Source organism: Melozone crissalis, unplaced genomic scaffold, assembly GCF_028551555.1.
Source record: "Melozone crissalis strain CALT ecotype California unplaced genomic scaffold, PUWL_Pcris_2 ptg000079l_1, whole genome shotgun sequence".
Lineage (NCBI taxonomy): Eukaryota > Metazoa > Chordata > Aves > Passeriformes > Passerellidae > Melozone > Melozone crissalis.
In genome coordinates this window covers 3,759,430-3,774,623 of record NW_026535856.1, presented here as the reverse complement: position 1 = coordinate 3,774,623, position 15,194 = coordinate 3,759,430, and the positions used below count along the sequence as shown (strand labels likewise).

Below are 15,194 nucleotides of genomic sequence, written 5' to 3'. Positions count from 1 at the left end.
AGCAACGATTGACGAGGACCTGCAAAGGATCGAGAAATCCATCTCCTTTCTAGAGAAGTCAGTCTCCTCACTCTCGGAAATGGTCTTGCAGAACAGGCGAGGCCTGGACCTCCTGTTCATGCAGCAAGGGAGCCTGTGTGCTGCCTTGAAGGAGGAGTGCTGTTTCTACGCAGACCACACGGGAGTCGTGAGAGACTCCATGGCAGAACTCCGGAACCGACTGGCTCAGAGACAGAAAGACAGGGAGGCCCAACAGGGCTGGTACGAGTCCTGGTTCAATCAATCACCTTGGCTAACCACTCTGATTTCTGTCCTGATAGGTCCATTGGCGATGCTGTTTCTAACAGTCACCTTCGGACCATGCCTGCTGAACAAGCTGGTCTCGTTCGTTCAGACCCGCCTGGAACGGACCAACATCCTGTTCTTAGGCCGACGACAATTGCTGTGAATTCAACCGGAGAATTCAACCAGAGAATTCAACCAGGGAACACTGTCAGTCACAAGATCCTCCGAACTTGTCTGACAAAAGCTTACTCAGGACTCCCAAGACCCTTTTCCCTTGTCAAGCTACAACCTTATACCTCATTTAAGTACCTATGTGCATGACTACCTCATTCATTTGTGAAAAGGGGGGGGGAGATGTGGTAGACAGGGAAAGGCGCTGCGGAAGATCTCGCGATGTCACGGAAAGCCAGGACCCTCAGATCCCCTCAGATAAGACCATCTGCTTCCCATAGATAAGAAACTAACATAGGAATGTAGTCTCCCTTAACCAAATTCCAGTAACTTTCCATCCCCTACCCAGTAACAGTCCACCTCTTACTAACCATAGATGGTAAAGACAGACCCATGCTGGCGTAGAGACCCCTTAGACTATAAAAACCCAAGAGACGAGATAATAAACGCCTTTTGACCGTCCATCACATTGATGTCTGCGTGTGTCACTGGCCCGAGTGGCCCTGGTGAGTGGGCCACTGTGCTGTTCGTCTGAACCAGGTCGCCTGCCTTGCATCAGAAGGCAACAGACGAGGATTCCGCCTTTTATTTCTGCGCCAAGTGTGCTGCTAATAATTACCCTGAACATGCTGCTCGTAGTGACGATGCCCATGGTGTCCCCACCCCCATCCCTGTGTCCCCCCCGTGCCCGTTCCCCAGACCCTTCCCCCAGACCCCCAGCCCACACCCAGCCCTTGACCATTGATCCCAACCTTGCTCTGCCTCGGCCCCAATTCTCACCCGCTGACCCCAAACCACAACTCCTGACCCGAAATCTCCTCTTTGTTCCCCAAAACTTTCCTCTGCAGGTCGGGGTTTGAGGCCCAGGGTCCCGATTTGGGGACAAAGGTTGAGGATTTGTGTCAGCGACTGCTGCTGCAGGGAGCACAAGTGGGGATTTGGGGCAGATTTGGGCGATTTCTGGTGCCAACTTATTTGGGTTTGGGGCAGAAGCGGTTCGCGGGTTGCGGCTCCGTGGTTGGTGGTGTTGGAAATGGGGGAGATCTGGGACAAAGGGCCAAGAATGGGGTCAAAGGCTGAGACTTGGAGGAAGGGTCTAAGATTTGGGAACAGGAGGGTCTCAGAAATGGCGATGCCACCATCAGTACGGACAGTATAAGAAGCAGCAGCAGCAGCGCTACCAGTGCTGTAAGATTTGGCACAGAAATAAACGGCGGAATTCTCGTCCTTGAGGTTGTTCATGGTCAGCGTCACTGAGCTCTGCCCGTTGCGCCTGGAGATCGTGACCCGGCCCTTGACCGAATCCGCATAGTAGGCGCTGCCATTGCTGCAGATATTGGCGACTGGCTCCAGCCCCTGCCCGGGTCTCTGGCGAAGCCAATCCATTCCAAAACTGACGAAACTGAACCCGGACCCTCTGCAGAGGAGGCGCAGGGACCCCCTGGGTGGTTGGAGGTTCAACCCACACTCCAGCAGGGTCACGGCCGCCCGGAGCCCTGCTGGACAAAGGGGAGATGGGGATGAGGAACCCGATTGGCTGAGGGCCTCAAAGTGGGTGTGTCAAAATAGAAAATGGGGTGGGACCCACCTTAGAGGGGCAGCCGGAGCAGGACAACTAGGATGGGGTGGTCCAAAGGTCCCAGTTTGGGGCCCAGAGTAAGGGTTTGGGTCAAGGGTTGAGCTTTGTCCTCACCCCCATCTCCCCTTTGTCCCGCAGGGCTCCGGTCGGCCGTGAACCTGCTGGAGTGCGGGGGGGAACTCCAGCGCCCCGGGGGTTCCCTGCGCCTCCTCTGCCGAGGGTCCGGGTTCAGTTTTGGCAGTTTCGAAATGGATTGGGTTCGACAGAGACCTGGACAGTGGCTGGAGTGGTTTGGAATAATCAACAGTGGTGGCAGCACCTACTACGCACCATCGGTCAAGGGTCGGTTCACGATCTCCAGGGACAACGGGCAGAGCTCGTGTGACGCTGACCATGAACAACCTCAAGGACGAGGATTCCGCCACATATTTCTGTGCCAAAACCACTGTTACTGGAAATGTTGCTTGTGCTGATGCTTTTGACCCCGTCCCCTTCACTCTTTCCCCCCGTGTCCCCGTTCCCCAGACCCTTCCCCAATCCCCAGCCCCTGACCCCATTCCTCTCCCTGTGCCCCAACCCTGCCCTGGCTCTGCCCCCACATTCTCAGGTCCTGGCCCCACAGCTCAGCTCGGGGCCCATTTGGGGCCATTTTGGCTCCTGAGCTCTCCTTGCCCATTCTGACCCTGCCCTTGACCGATGGAATGTTCCAGGTGACTCCACCCTTGCACTCATCTGCTTCTCTCAGCATGGAGCCCTTGGCTCGAGATGAATTTAAACAATTTCATCTCCCCTCACTTTCATGTGTTTTGGGAAAAATAAAAAGGGTTTTTTCTCCATAGCTCGCAGAGAGGATTCCAGCCCAGCCCCAAGGAGCAGCCCCAGACACCACGGCCGCTGAGGGAGAAGTGAAGCCCCACGTGGGAGAAAGGGAGGGAGGGAGGAGAAGACGCCGCGATTTTGGGGCTCCGCAGCCTCCCCCCACTTCTTCCCCGGCAGCTGCCGGGGCCCGGCCGGGGCAGGAAAGGAAACAGAAAGTTCCTGGTTTTGGTCATTGTGAACATCTGTGTTTGGCAGAGGGCAGCTCAGCGTCTGGGCGCCTCTGCAGAGCGCCGGCTGCACAAAAAGCTTTGTGTGCAAAGGGCCCTGGAGCGATCCCTGTTCCACACTGGGATGGAGAGGAAGGGCCAGACTGGGGAGAAATGGGCAAAATTAAGGGGGAAACTGGGAATTGGGGAAGTGATGGTGGAGTTTGGGGAAATGGTCAAGATTTGAGAAACAGGGGTGGGGATTTTGGGGAAGGATCAGAGAATTCTGAGATATTTGGGAACACAGAACAAAAGGCTTGGGGCCACAAACACCATCAACACCACAATCAGCACCACCACCACCACCACAACTACTGCTGTAACATTTGGCGCAGAAATAGGATCCGGAATCCTTGTCCTTGAGGTTGTTCATGGGCAGTGTCACCAAGCTCTGCTCGTTGTCCCTGGAGATCCTGAACCAGCCCTTGAATGATGGATTGTAGTCGGCGCTGCCACTACTGGTGATCCCTGCAAGCCACTCCAGAGTCTGCCCAGGTCTCTGGCGGATCCAGCCCATCCCAAAACTGCCAAAACTGAACCCGGACCCTCGGCAGAGGAGGCGCAGGGACCCTCCCGCGGGCTGGAGGTCCTCCCCTCACTCCAGCAGGGTCATGGCCGCCCGGAGCCCATCCCCAAACCTTCACTCTGGGTGTTTGGTCCCCAGTCTCTACCAGAGATTTTCTGCATCATAACTTCCCTGAAATCTTGCAATTAACCCCAACCCCTTCCTTAATCAATTGGAAACCTCCTTCTGATCCTTCTCCATTGATTGCACAACTATAAGCTCATGACCCCCAAAACCCGCGAGACCCCAACCCCGGCACATCCCGGCCACGGCCTCAAGCTCCCTCCACCTCCTGGCCCTGCTGCTCCTGCTGCCCCTCCCAGATGGTCCCACCCCTTTTTTCTGGAACACACGCACCTTTTACCCTTCTGGACCAATCAGATTCCTCATCCCCATCTCCCCTCTGTCCCACAGGGCTCCGGGCGGCCGTGACCCTGCTGGAGTGCAGGGGGGACCTCCAGCCCACCGGGGGGGCCCTGCGCCACCTCTGCCGAGGGTCCGGGTTCCCTTTTGGCAGTTTCTCCATGTTCTGGCTGCGTCAGAGACCCGGGCAGGGGCTGGAATACATTGGAGGGATCGACCCTCATGGTGGCACGCACTACGAGCCTCAGTGCAGGGCCGGTGCACGATCTCCAGGGACAATGGGCAGAGCTCGGTGATGCTGACCATGAACAACCTCAAGGTCGAGCATTCCAGATCCTATTTCTGTGCCAAACATGCAAATAACGGTTTTTGTAGACCAGGTGCTTATAGTGAAGACGCCAGTTGTGGATCCAGTCCCGTCCCCCTGTTCCCCCCTGTCCTCAATCTCAGACGATTCCCCCAAACCTCAGCCCTTGACCCTTTGTCCCAAATCTCCCCCATTTGCCCCAATGGTCAGCACTGACCCCAAACCCTTCCCTGCTCCTGCCCCAAATCTCAACCATTGGCCCCAAACCTTCACCCCTGGCCTCCAGTTCAGGCTACCTCCAATCAGGGCCCAGGGAGCAGGGGGAGATTTGGGTGAAATTGACAAAACTGGGATAAGGTCAAAAGTTGTGGCAGAGTTGGTGCACACTGCGGGAGAAGGTCAAGAATGGCGTCAAGGGTTGGGATTTGGGCAAGGATTTGGGGATTTTGGGACATTTGGAGAAACAGGGATCGGGTTTTGGGGCAACCACCAGCATCCTCGCCATGTCCAGAGCTCCCAGAGAGGATTCCAGCCCAGCCCCAAGGAGCAGCCCCAGACACCGAGGCCACTGAGGGAGAAGTGAAGCCCCAGGTGGGAGCGAGGGAGGGAGGGAGGGAGGGAGGGAGGAGAAGACGCCGCGATTTTGGGGCTCCGCAGCCTCCCCCCACTTCCTCCCTGGCAGCTGCCGGGGCCCAGCCCGGGCTGGAAAGGAAACAGAAAGTTCCTGGTTTTGGTCATTGTGAAGGTCTGTGTTTTGCAGAGGGCAGCTAAACCTTTGGGCCCTGCGGCAGAGGAGGCCCAAGGGTCCCAATTCGGGGCCAAGGTTCAGGATTTCGGTCAAGGGTTGAGCTTTGCCCCATCCCCATGTCCCCTTTGTCCCGCAGGGCTCCAGGCGGCCGTGACCCTGCTGGAGTGCAGGGGGGGACCTCCAGCCCCCCGGGGGGTCCCTGTGCCTCCTCTGCCGAGGGTCCGGGTTAAGTTTTGGAAGCTACGACATGTACTGGATCCGCCAGAGACCCGGGCAGGGGCTGGAGTGGGTTGCGAGCGTCAGCTACAATGGTGGTTGGGCCGGGTACGCGCCATTGTTCAAGGGTCGGTTCACGATCTCCAGGGACAACCGGCAGAGCTCGGTGTCGCTGACCATGAACAACCTCAAGGATGAGGATTCTGGATCCTATTTCTGTGCCAAACGCACTGGTGCTGGTGCTGCTCCTTATGCTGCTGGTGTTTGACGTTTCGGCCCCATTCCTGTGTCCCCTCCCATCCCCGTTCCCCAGACTCTTCCCCAAACCCCAATCCCTGACCCCTTTCCTGTCCCCGTGTCCGGACCCTGCCCTGCTCTGGCCCCAAACCTCAGCTCCTGGCCCCACATCTCAGCTCCTGGCCCCAAATCAGGGCCGGTTTCACCCTGAGCTCAGCCTCGGCCCTCCAATCCCAACCATTGCCCCCAGACTTATCCAGTATTACCCCAAATCTCCCCTGCAGGTACTGAGTCAAAGCCACTGACCCAAATCTGGCCCATTAGCCACACATGGGGAATTTCAGGCCAAAATTTGAATTTTTGACTCCTGACCTTAACTTTGGCCCCGAATTTTGAAAAAATTAAATGTAATTTGAGGAACGAGGGCACTGAGTGTGGCCCAGAGGGGACATTTGGGGCAGAGCCAGAGCAGGGCTGGGACAGAGAGTGAGGAAATGGGGTCAGGGGTTGGGGTATGGGGGAAGGATCTGGGGAACGGGGACAGGTAGGGATGCAGAGATGGGGACGGGGCCAATAGCATAATCAGGATAAACATTTCCAGATGCAGTGGTTTTGCCACAGAAATATGTGGCGGAATCCTCGTCCTTGAGGTTGTTCATGGTCAGCACCACCGAGCTCTGCCCGTTGTCCCTGGAGATCGTGACCCGGCCCTTGACCGACGGCGCGTAGTCGGTGTAAGCACCATCGTTCCTGATACCCGCGACCCACTCCAGCCCCTGTCCGGGTCTCTGGCGCAACCACTGCATGCCAAAACTGCCGAAACTGAACCCGGACCCTCGGCAGAGGACGCGCAGGGCCCCCCCGGGGGGCTGGAGGTCCCCCACGCACTCCAGCAGGGTCACGGCTGCCCGGAGCCCTGCGGGAAAAAGGGAGATGGGGATGAGAAACCTGATTCGCTGTGGGCCTGCAGTGGGTGTGGCCAGCTGGAAAAAGGGATGAGACCCACCTGGGAGGGTGACCAGGAGCAGGAGGAGAAGGACAAATTGTCACAACCTGGGGCCAATACCTGGGATTTTGGGGTCAAGGGTTGAGCTTTGGCCATCCCCATCTGTGTTGGGATGTGCGGGAGAAACGCGGCATGCGATATGATTGATCAGCAAGTCTCAAATCTTTATTGGTAGGCACGCATCTTTATATCGGTGTTAATGAGGCTCATGCATATTGCAAATGCAAGCTCACCATTGGTCGGTTACTCATCAGCCAACTGCACCTCCTTCTGCATTCTTGTGGGTATTTTATTGAAACTTCTCTTCGTATTTCTGCCAAAGATGTTTTCTCCTATCCTGCTGCTGCACCAAGGGCACAATGTCCTTGCCTGTCATTGGACACTGACTGCTTGCTCCTGTACTTGTCCCCTTCAAGCTTGACCAGCGGCATTATATCAACATGACCTTTAACAGCCAACCAGCTGTCCACAAAGCTCTGCACACTTTTCCCCTTTGTCCTGCAGGGCTCCGGGCGGCCGTGACCCTGCTGGAGTGCGGGGGGGACCTCCAGCCCCCCAGGGGGTCCCTGCGCCCTAGAGTGGCTCGCAGGGATCAGTGACAATGGTGGCACCACCAAATACGAGCCATCGGTCAAGGGCCGGTTCAGGATGTCCAGGGACAACAGGCAGAGCTCGATGACGCTGACCATGAACAACCTCAAGGACGAGGATTCTGCTGTATATTTCTGTGCCAAACTTGAAAATGGTTATGCTGGTGGTAATGCTGCTGCTGTTTTTTCCTTCACTTCTGGTAGTGACCATGAGGGTCGTGAAATTTCTCCAGTCCCAGCGATTCTTCCCGCAAGTTTCAGCCCTTCTAAAACCTCGACCATTTTCCCCCAAAATCTACCATTGTTGCCCCACCTCTGTGCTTTGCTCCAATTTTGCCCATTTCTCCCTAATCTCTACCCATTCCCAGGTCCCGATAGGAGGAAGCCTGACCTGGATCCCAGGGGTGAAAGTTTGGGGCCAATGGTTGAGTTTTGGGGCCGGAGCAGGGGAGGGTTTGGGGTCAGTGGTGACCATTGGTGCAAATGGGGACAAAGGGTAAATGGGTGAGGTTTGAGGGGGAAGAGTCTGGGTTTGGGGACAGGGGGGGCTCAGACAGGGGTGATGCCAAAACTGGCATGGTCAATAAAGGCAGCAGCAGCACCACCAGCAGCACCAGCATAAGCAGATTTGGCACAGAAATAGGTGGCGGAATCCTCGTCCTTGAGGTGGTTCATGGTCAGCGTCACTGAGCTTTGCCTGCTGTCCCTGGAGATCCTGAACCGGCCCTTGACCGATGGCGTGTAGTAGGTGTAACCACCAGTGTTGCTGATGTAGGCAATGAATTCCAGCCCCTGCCCGGGTCTCTGTCGAGCCCATTCCATGTCAAAAGTCCCAAAACTGAACCCGGACCCTCGGCACAGCAACATCAGGGACCCCGCGGGGGGCTGGAGGTCCCCCCTGCACTCCAGCAGGGTCACGGCCACCCGGAGCCCTGCGGGACAAAGGGGAGATGGGGATGGGGAAAAAAAGCAACCCAAATATTGATTCCTGGATGCAGATCCTGATGCTGGCCACAAATTTAGACCCTGGGACCTCACCATCCTCCTCCAGCAGCACCTGCCAATCCTCCCAGGTGGATCCCACACCCTTCTTCTTGCATGGCGGTGCCCACTTTGGGTCCAAAACCAATCCAGCTCCTCATCCCCATCTCCCCTTTGTCCCGCAAGGCTCCGGGCGGCCGTGAACCTGCTGGAGTGCGGGGGGGAACTCCAGCGCCCCGGGGCTCCCTGCGCCTCCTCTGCCGAGGGTCTGGGTTCAGTTTCAGGAAATTTGCCATGGGCTGGATGCGCCAGAGACCCGGGCAGGGGCTGGAATACTTCGCTGGGATCAGCAAAACTGGTGGTTGGACTGGGTACGCGGATTCAGTCCAGGGCCGTTTCAGGATCTCCAGGGACAACGGGCAGAGCTCGGTGACGCTGACCATGAACAACCTCAAGGACGAGGATTCCAGATCTTATTTCTGTGCCAAACGTGCTACTAGTGGTTGTTGTAGTCCTGGTGCTTACAGTGAAGATGACAGTTGTGGATCCACCCCCCTCTCAGTGTCCCCCCCGTCCCCAATCTGAGACCCACCCCCCAAACGTCAGATCTTCACCCTTTGTTCCCATTTGCCCCAATGGTCAGCACCGACCCCAAACCCTCCTCTGCTCCTGCCCCAAAACTCAACCATTGGCCCCAAACCTTCACTCCTCTACTCCAGGTCAGGCCTCCTCCAATGAGGGCCTGGGAAACTTAGAGATATTTGCATGAAATGGGCAAAATTGTGAGAAAACCGAGAGTTGGGGCAGCAGGGGAAAAGTTTGGGGGAAAATATTGAGCATTTGAAGAGAAAAGCTGGGCTCTGGAGGTAGGATCACTGGGAATGGAGACATCTGGTGACCATCGTGGAGGGCGGGACCACTGCCGGAATTGTCAATAAAAGCAGCAGCACCATAAGTATAACCGCTGTAAGCATGTTTGGCACAGAAATAGGATCCGGAATCCTCATCCTTGAGGTTGTTCATGGTCAGCGTCACCGAGCTCTGCCCGTTGTCCCTGGAGATCCTGAACCGGCCCTTGACCGATGGCGCGTACCCGGTCCAACCACGATTGTAGCTGATGCTCGCAACCCACTCCAGCGCCTGCCCGGGTTTCTGGCACACCAAGAGCATTCCTTAGCTCCCAAAACTGAACCCGGACCCTCGGCAGAGGAGGCAAAGGAACCCCCCGGGGGGCTGGAGTTCCCCCCCGCACTCCAGCAGGGTCACGGCCGCCCGGAGCCCTGCGGGACAAAGGGGAGATGGGGATGAGAAACCTGATTGGCCGAGGGCCTCAAACTGGGCAAGGCCAGCTAGAAAAAGAGGCAGGACCCACCTGGGAGGAGGATGATGAACTCCAAGGGTCCCAGTTTGTGGCCAAGAGTCAGGATTTGGGTCAATGGTTGAGCTTTGGCCTCATCCCCATCTCCCCTTTGTCCCGCAGAGCTCCGGGCGGCCGTGACCCTGCTGGAGTTTGGGGGGGAACTCCAGCCCCCCAGGGGGTCTCTGTGCCTCCTGTGCCGAGGGTCCGGGTTCAGTTTTGGCAGTTTTACCATGTACTGGATCCGCCAGAGACCCGGGCAGGGGCTGGAATATGTTGCAGGAATCTGGAGCAGTGGTTCCTACACCGCGTACGTGCAATCGGTCAAGGGCCGGTTCACAATCTCCAGGGAAAACGGGCAGAGCTCGGTGACGCTGACCATGAACAACCTAAAGGACGAGAATTCTGCCGTATATTTCTGTGCCAAATGTGGCTATGATTATTATTGGTGTGCTGCTGCTTCTGATGAAGACACCAGTTATGGATCCGCGCCGATCGCCAAGTCCCACATGTCCCCAAACCCAGACCCTACCCCCAAACCTCAACCTTGACCCTTTGTCCCAAATCTCCCCCATTTGCCCCAATGGTCAGCACTGACCCCAAACCCTCCCCTGCTCCTGCCACAAAACTCAGCCATTGGCCCCAAAACTTCACCCCTGGCCTGCAGTTCAGGCCTCCTCCAATCAGCGCCCAGGGAGCTGCCGGAGATTTGGGTGAAATGGGAAAAATTGCGATAAAGTCAAATGTTGGGGCAATGATGGTGGACACTGTGGGAGAAGGTCAAGAATGAGGTAAAGGGTTGGGATTTGGGGCAGGATTTGGGGATTATGGAAAATTTGGGGAACCAGGGATGGGGGTTTGGTGCCACCACCAGCATCATCACCATGTCCAGAGCTCCCAGAGAGGATTCCAGCCCAGCTCCAAGGAGCAGCCCCAGACACCGCGGCCGCTGAGGGAGAAGTGAAGCCCCAGGTGGGAGCGAGGGAGGGAGGGAGCAAGGGAGGAGAAGACGCCACGATTTTGGGGCTCCGCAGCCTCCCCCCACTTCCTCCCTTGACTGAATCCACGTAGTAGATGTAGGAACCATCGCTGTGGATTCCTGCGAGCCACTCCAGCCCCTGCCCGGATCTCTGGCGAACCCAATCCATTCAAAAATTCCCAATATCGAACCCGGACCCTCATCAGAGGAGGTCCAGGGACCCCCCGGGGGGCTGGAGGGCCCCCCCGCACTCCAGCAGGGTCACGGCCGCCCGGAGCCCTGCGGGAAAAAGGGGAGATGGGGATGGGAAACCTGATTGGTCCAGGGCCTCAAAGGAGGTGTGACTTGATGGAAAAAGGATCAGGACTCTCCTGTGAGGAGGATGATGAACTCCAACGGTCCCAATTTGGAGCCACGAGTCAGGATTTGGGTCAAGGGTTGAGCTTTGGCCTCGTCCCAATCTCCCCTTTGTCCCGCAGGGCTCCGGGCGGCCGTGACCCTGCTGGAGGGCAGGGGGTACCTCCAGCCCCCCGGGGGGTCCCTGAGCCTCCTCTGCCCTGTGTCCGGGTTCGATTTTGGACAAACCAGTTTCATGTGGATCCACCAGAGGCCTGGGCAGGGGCTGGAATGGGTTGCACAGATTGACTTTGATGGAGACACCGACTACGGGGATACGGTCAAGGGCCGGTTCACGATCTCCAGGGACAACGGCCAGAGCTCGGTGACGCTGCCCATGAACAACCTCAAGGACGAGGATTCTGGATCCTATTTCTGTGCCAAATGTCCTGCTGGGTTATATATTTTTCCTGCTACCTATATTTTTGGCCTCGTCCCCATCCCTGTGTGGCCCCTGTCCCCAATCCCAAACCATTCCCTCAAACCTCACCCATTGACCCAGCCATTGACCATTTGTCCCCATTTGCCCCAATGGTCAGCACTGACCCCAAACCCTCCCCTGCTCCTGCCCCAAAACTCAACCATTTGCCCCAAACCTTCACCCCTGGCTTCCAGTTCAGGCCTCCTCAAATCAGGGCATGGGAACTGGGGGACATTTGGGTAAAATGGGCAAAATTTTTGGAAAGTCTGCAACTGGGGATGGGATAGCGGAGTTTGGCGGAGATGGTCAAGAATGGGGTCAAGGGTTGGGGTGTGGGTGAAGGATTTGGGGATTTTGGGACATTTGGGGAACAAGGGTTGGGGGCTCGGGACCAGGAGCAGCATCGTCACCATTGCCAGCAGTGCCATAAGCGAAGTAGAGTACCATTTACAATTGCTTTCTAAACATCTGGCACAGAAATAGACACGGGAATCCTCGTCCTTGAGGTTGTTCATTGTCAGTGTCACTGAGCTCTGCCCGTTGTCCCTGCTCACCGTGAACCGGCCCGGCACCGATGAGGCGTTCACGGCGTTGTCGCCCTTGCTGTTGATCTGTGCAACAAATTCCGGCGCATTCCCCGACCTCTGGCATATCCAGTACATTTAAAAATTCCCAAAATCGAACCCGGCCCCTCGGCAGAGGAGGCGCAGGGACCCTCCGGGGGGCTGGGGGTCCCCCCTGCACTCCAGTAGGGTCATGGCCACCCGGAACCCATTCCAAATCCTCACCACTTTCACTCATAACTCCACTGGTTCGGTCCCAAATTTCCACCAGATTTTTTCGGGTATCCTAATGTTACTCAAAAGCTGGAATTAAATTCAATAATCTCATTAATTAATTGGACACCTTCTCCTCAGGGTTCCACATTGATTTCAAAAGCAATACCACGTTAATAACCCCCTAACACTTGTGGGACCCCAACCCCGGAGCATCCCGGCCTTGGCCCTGAGCTCCCCCTGGGTCCAGGTCCTGCTGCCCCTGCTGGCCCTCCCAGGTGCGCTCCGCCCCTTTTTCCACAAGCCACGCCCCTTTTCCCCTTCTAGACCAATCATATTTCTCATTTTTAATCATCTCCCCTTTGGCCCGCAGGGCTCCAGGCGGCCGTGACCCTGCTGGAGTGCGGGGGGGACCTCCAGCCCCCCAGGGGGTCCCTGACGTTGCTGTGCCGAGGGTGCGGGTTCGATTTTGGGAGTTTTGGAATGTTCTGGATCCACCAGATACCCGGGCAGGGGCTGCAGTGACTCGCGGGGATCAACAGTGGTGGTTACACCGAGTACGCGGGTTCAGTCAAGGGCCAGTTCATGATCTCCAGGGACAACAGGCAGAGCTCGGTGACGCTGACCATGAACAACCTCAAGGACGAGGATTCCGGATCCTATTTCTGCGCCAAGGGTTTTGGTGGCAGTTGGGGTAATGATGTCTCTGCCCTTGGCCCCTTCCCCTTGACTGGGTCCCCTTCTGTCCCCACTCTTCAGACCCTTCCCCCAAATCTCAGCCCTTGACCCCATTCTTCACCCTTGGTCCCAGATCTCCTCCAGTTCTAACAACGCCAACCACGGAGGTAAAACCCCCCCCACTGGTTCTGCCCCAAACCCAAATAAGTTTGCACAAAAATTGCAAAATTCTGCCCCAAAACCCCACTTTGTGCTCCCAGGCACAGCTGCTGACACGAATCCCCAATTCTGACCAAAATCAGGACCCTGGGTCCCAAACCCCAACCTTCAGGGCAAAGTTTTGGGAAATAAAGAGGAGATTTGGGGTCAGGAGCTGTGGTTTGGGGTCAGCGGATGAGAATTGGGGCCGAGGCAGAGCAAGGTTGGGATCAATTGTCAAGGGCTGGGTGCGGGCTGGGGGTTTGGGGGAAGGGTCTGGGCAACGGGGATGGTGGGGGGGGACACGGGGATGGGGATTGGCTCAAAACGTTCAGCACCAGCAGCACCATCATAGCAACCAGCATCAAAACATTTGTCACAGAAATAGGATCCGGAATCCTCGTCCTTGAGGTTGTTCATGGTCAGCGTCACCCAGCTCTGCCTGTTGTCCCTGGAGATCCTGAACCGGCCCTGCACTGAATGCGCGTACATGGTGCCACCATCCCTCCAGATCGCTGCCACTCATTCCAGCCCCTGCCCGGGTCTCTGGCGGATCCAGAACATGGTGAAACTCCTGAAATGGGACACGGACCTTCGGCAAAGGAGGCCCAGGGACCCCCCTGGGGGCTGGATGTCCCCCCGACACTCCAGCAGGGTCACTACAGCCCGGAGCCCTGCGGGAGAAAGGGGAGATGGGGATGGGACACCTGATTGGTCAAGAGTGCCCAAGTCATCCAGGCCAGTAGGAAAAAAGGATGGGATCCATTCTCGAGGGTGACCAGGATACGGAGGAGAAGGACGAAGTGTTCACAATTTGGGGCCCAGAGTCATGATTTGGGTCAGTGGTTGAGCTTTGGCCTCATCCCCATCTCCCCTTTGTCCCGCATGGCTCCAGGTAGCCGTGAAACTGCTGGATTGCGAGGGGGACCTCCAGCCCCCCGGGGGGTCCCTGCGCCTCCTCTGCTGAGGGTCCGGGTTCAGTTTTGGGAGTTTTGGAATGGATTGGGTTCGCCAGGGACCCGGGCAGGGACTGGAATGGCTCGCGGGGATCACTAACACTGGTGGAAACATTGGCTAGGCGCCATCGGTGCAGGGTCAGTTCAGGATCTCCAGGGACAACGGGCAGAGCTCGGTGACACTGACCATGAACAACCTCAAGGACGAGGATTCCGCCATCTATTTCTGTGCCAAATCCTACAACACTGCTTCTGCTCGTATTGATGTCGGTGCCATCTCTATCGCCGTGTCCCCCCCCGTCTCCGTTCCCCAGATGCTTCCCCAAACCCCCAGCCCACACCCAGCCCTTGACCAATGATCCCAACCTTGCTCTGCCTCGGCCCCAGTTCTCACCCGCTGACTCCAAACCACAACTCCTGACCCCAAATCTCCTCTTTGTGCCCCAAACTTTAAAATAAAAGTGGAGATTTAAGGCCAAGGTTAAGACTTGGGTCAACTTTCTTGCCAGGTATGGAGAAATTGGGGAAGAACCACTCCAGGGTTGGGACAGAGTCAGGAATGGGCAAAAGTGTTTGGGTTTTAGGGAAGGGTCTTGGATTTTGGAGCCGTTCGGGACACGGCCACAGTGTCCAGACCAAAACCATCCGCAACTGCACCAGTACCCCAATTGTTATAGGCAGATTTCCCGCAGAAATAGGATCCGGAATCCTCGTCCTTGAGGTTGTTCATGGTCAGCGTCACCGAGCTTTGCCCGTTGTCCCTGGAGATCGTGACACGGCCCTTGACCGATGGCGCGTAGCTGGTGCTGGAACCGTCATTCTGGATCGCTCCAATGTATTCCAGCACCTGCCTGGGTGTCTGGCGCACCCAGTACCGGGTGGAACCCCCGAAATCAAACCCAGCCCCTCGGCAGAGGAGGCACAGGGACCCCCCCGGGGGGCTGGAGGTCCCCCCTGCACTCCAGCAGGGTCACGGCCGCCGGAGCCCTGCGGGACAAAGGGGAGATGATAAAAGTCAAAAGTCTGATTGGGCAAGGGCCTCCAAGTGGGTGTGGGCATCTGGACAAAGGGGTAGAATCCTCCTGGGGGAAGGATGAATAACTCCAAGGGTCCAAATTTTGGGCCAAGAGTCAGGATGTGGGTAAAGGGTTGAGCTTAGACCTAATCCCCATCTCCCCTTTTTTCCGCAGGGCTCCGGGCGGCCGTGACCCTGCTGGAGTGCGGGGGGGACCTCCAGCCACCCGGGGGGTCCCTGCACCTCCTCTGCCGAGGGTCCGGGTTCAGTTTTGGGAGTTATGGA

At 56.9% G+C, this 15,194-nt stretch overlaps 1 gene segment (V, D, J or C); it reads right to left on the bottom strand.

Moving 5' to 3' along the window:
• Nucleotides 1–6,056: 6,056 nt before the first annotated feature.
• LOC128946226 (Ig heavy chain V region 6.96-like) lies at nt 6,057–6,467 on the bottom strand (the record flags this gene model as incomplete). The annotated part of the segment is given in 1 exon segment: nt 6,057–6,467. A coding segment is annotated over 1 exon segment (411 nt), but the record flags the coding sequence as incomplete, so codon positions are not given.
• Between the last annotated feature and the right edge of the window lie 8,727 nt (nt 6,468–15,194).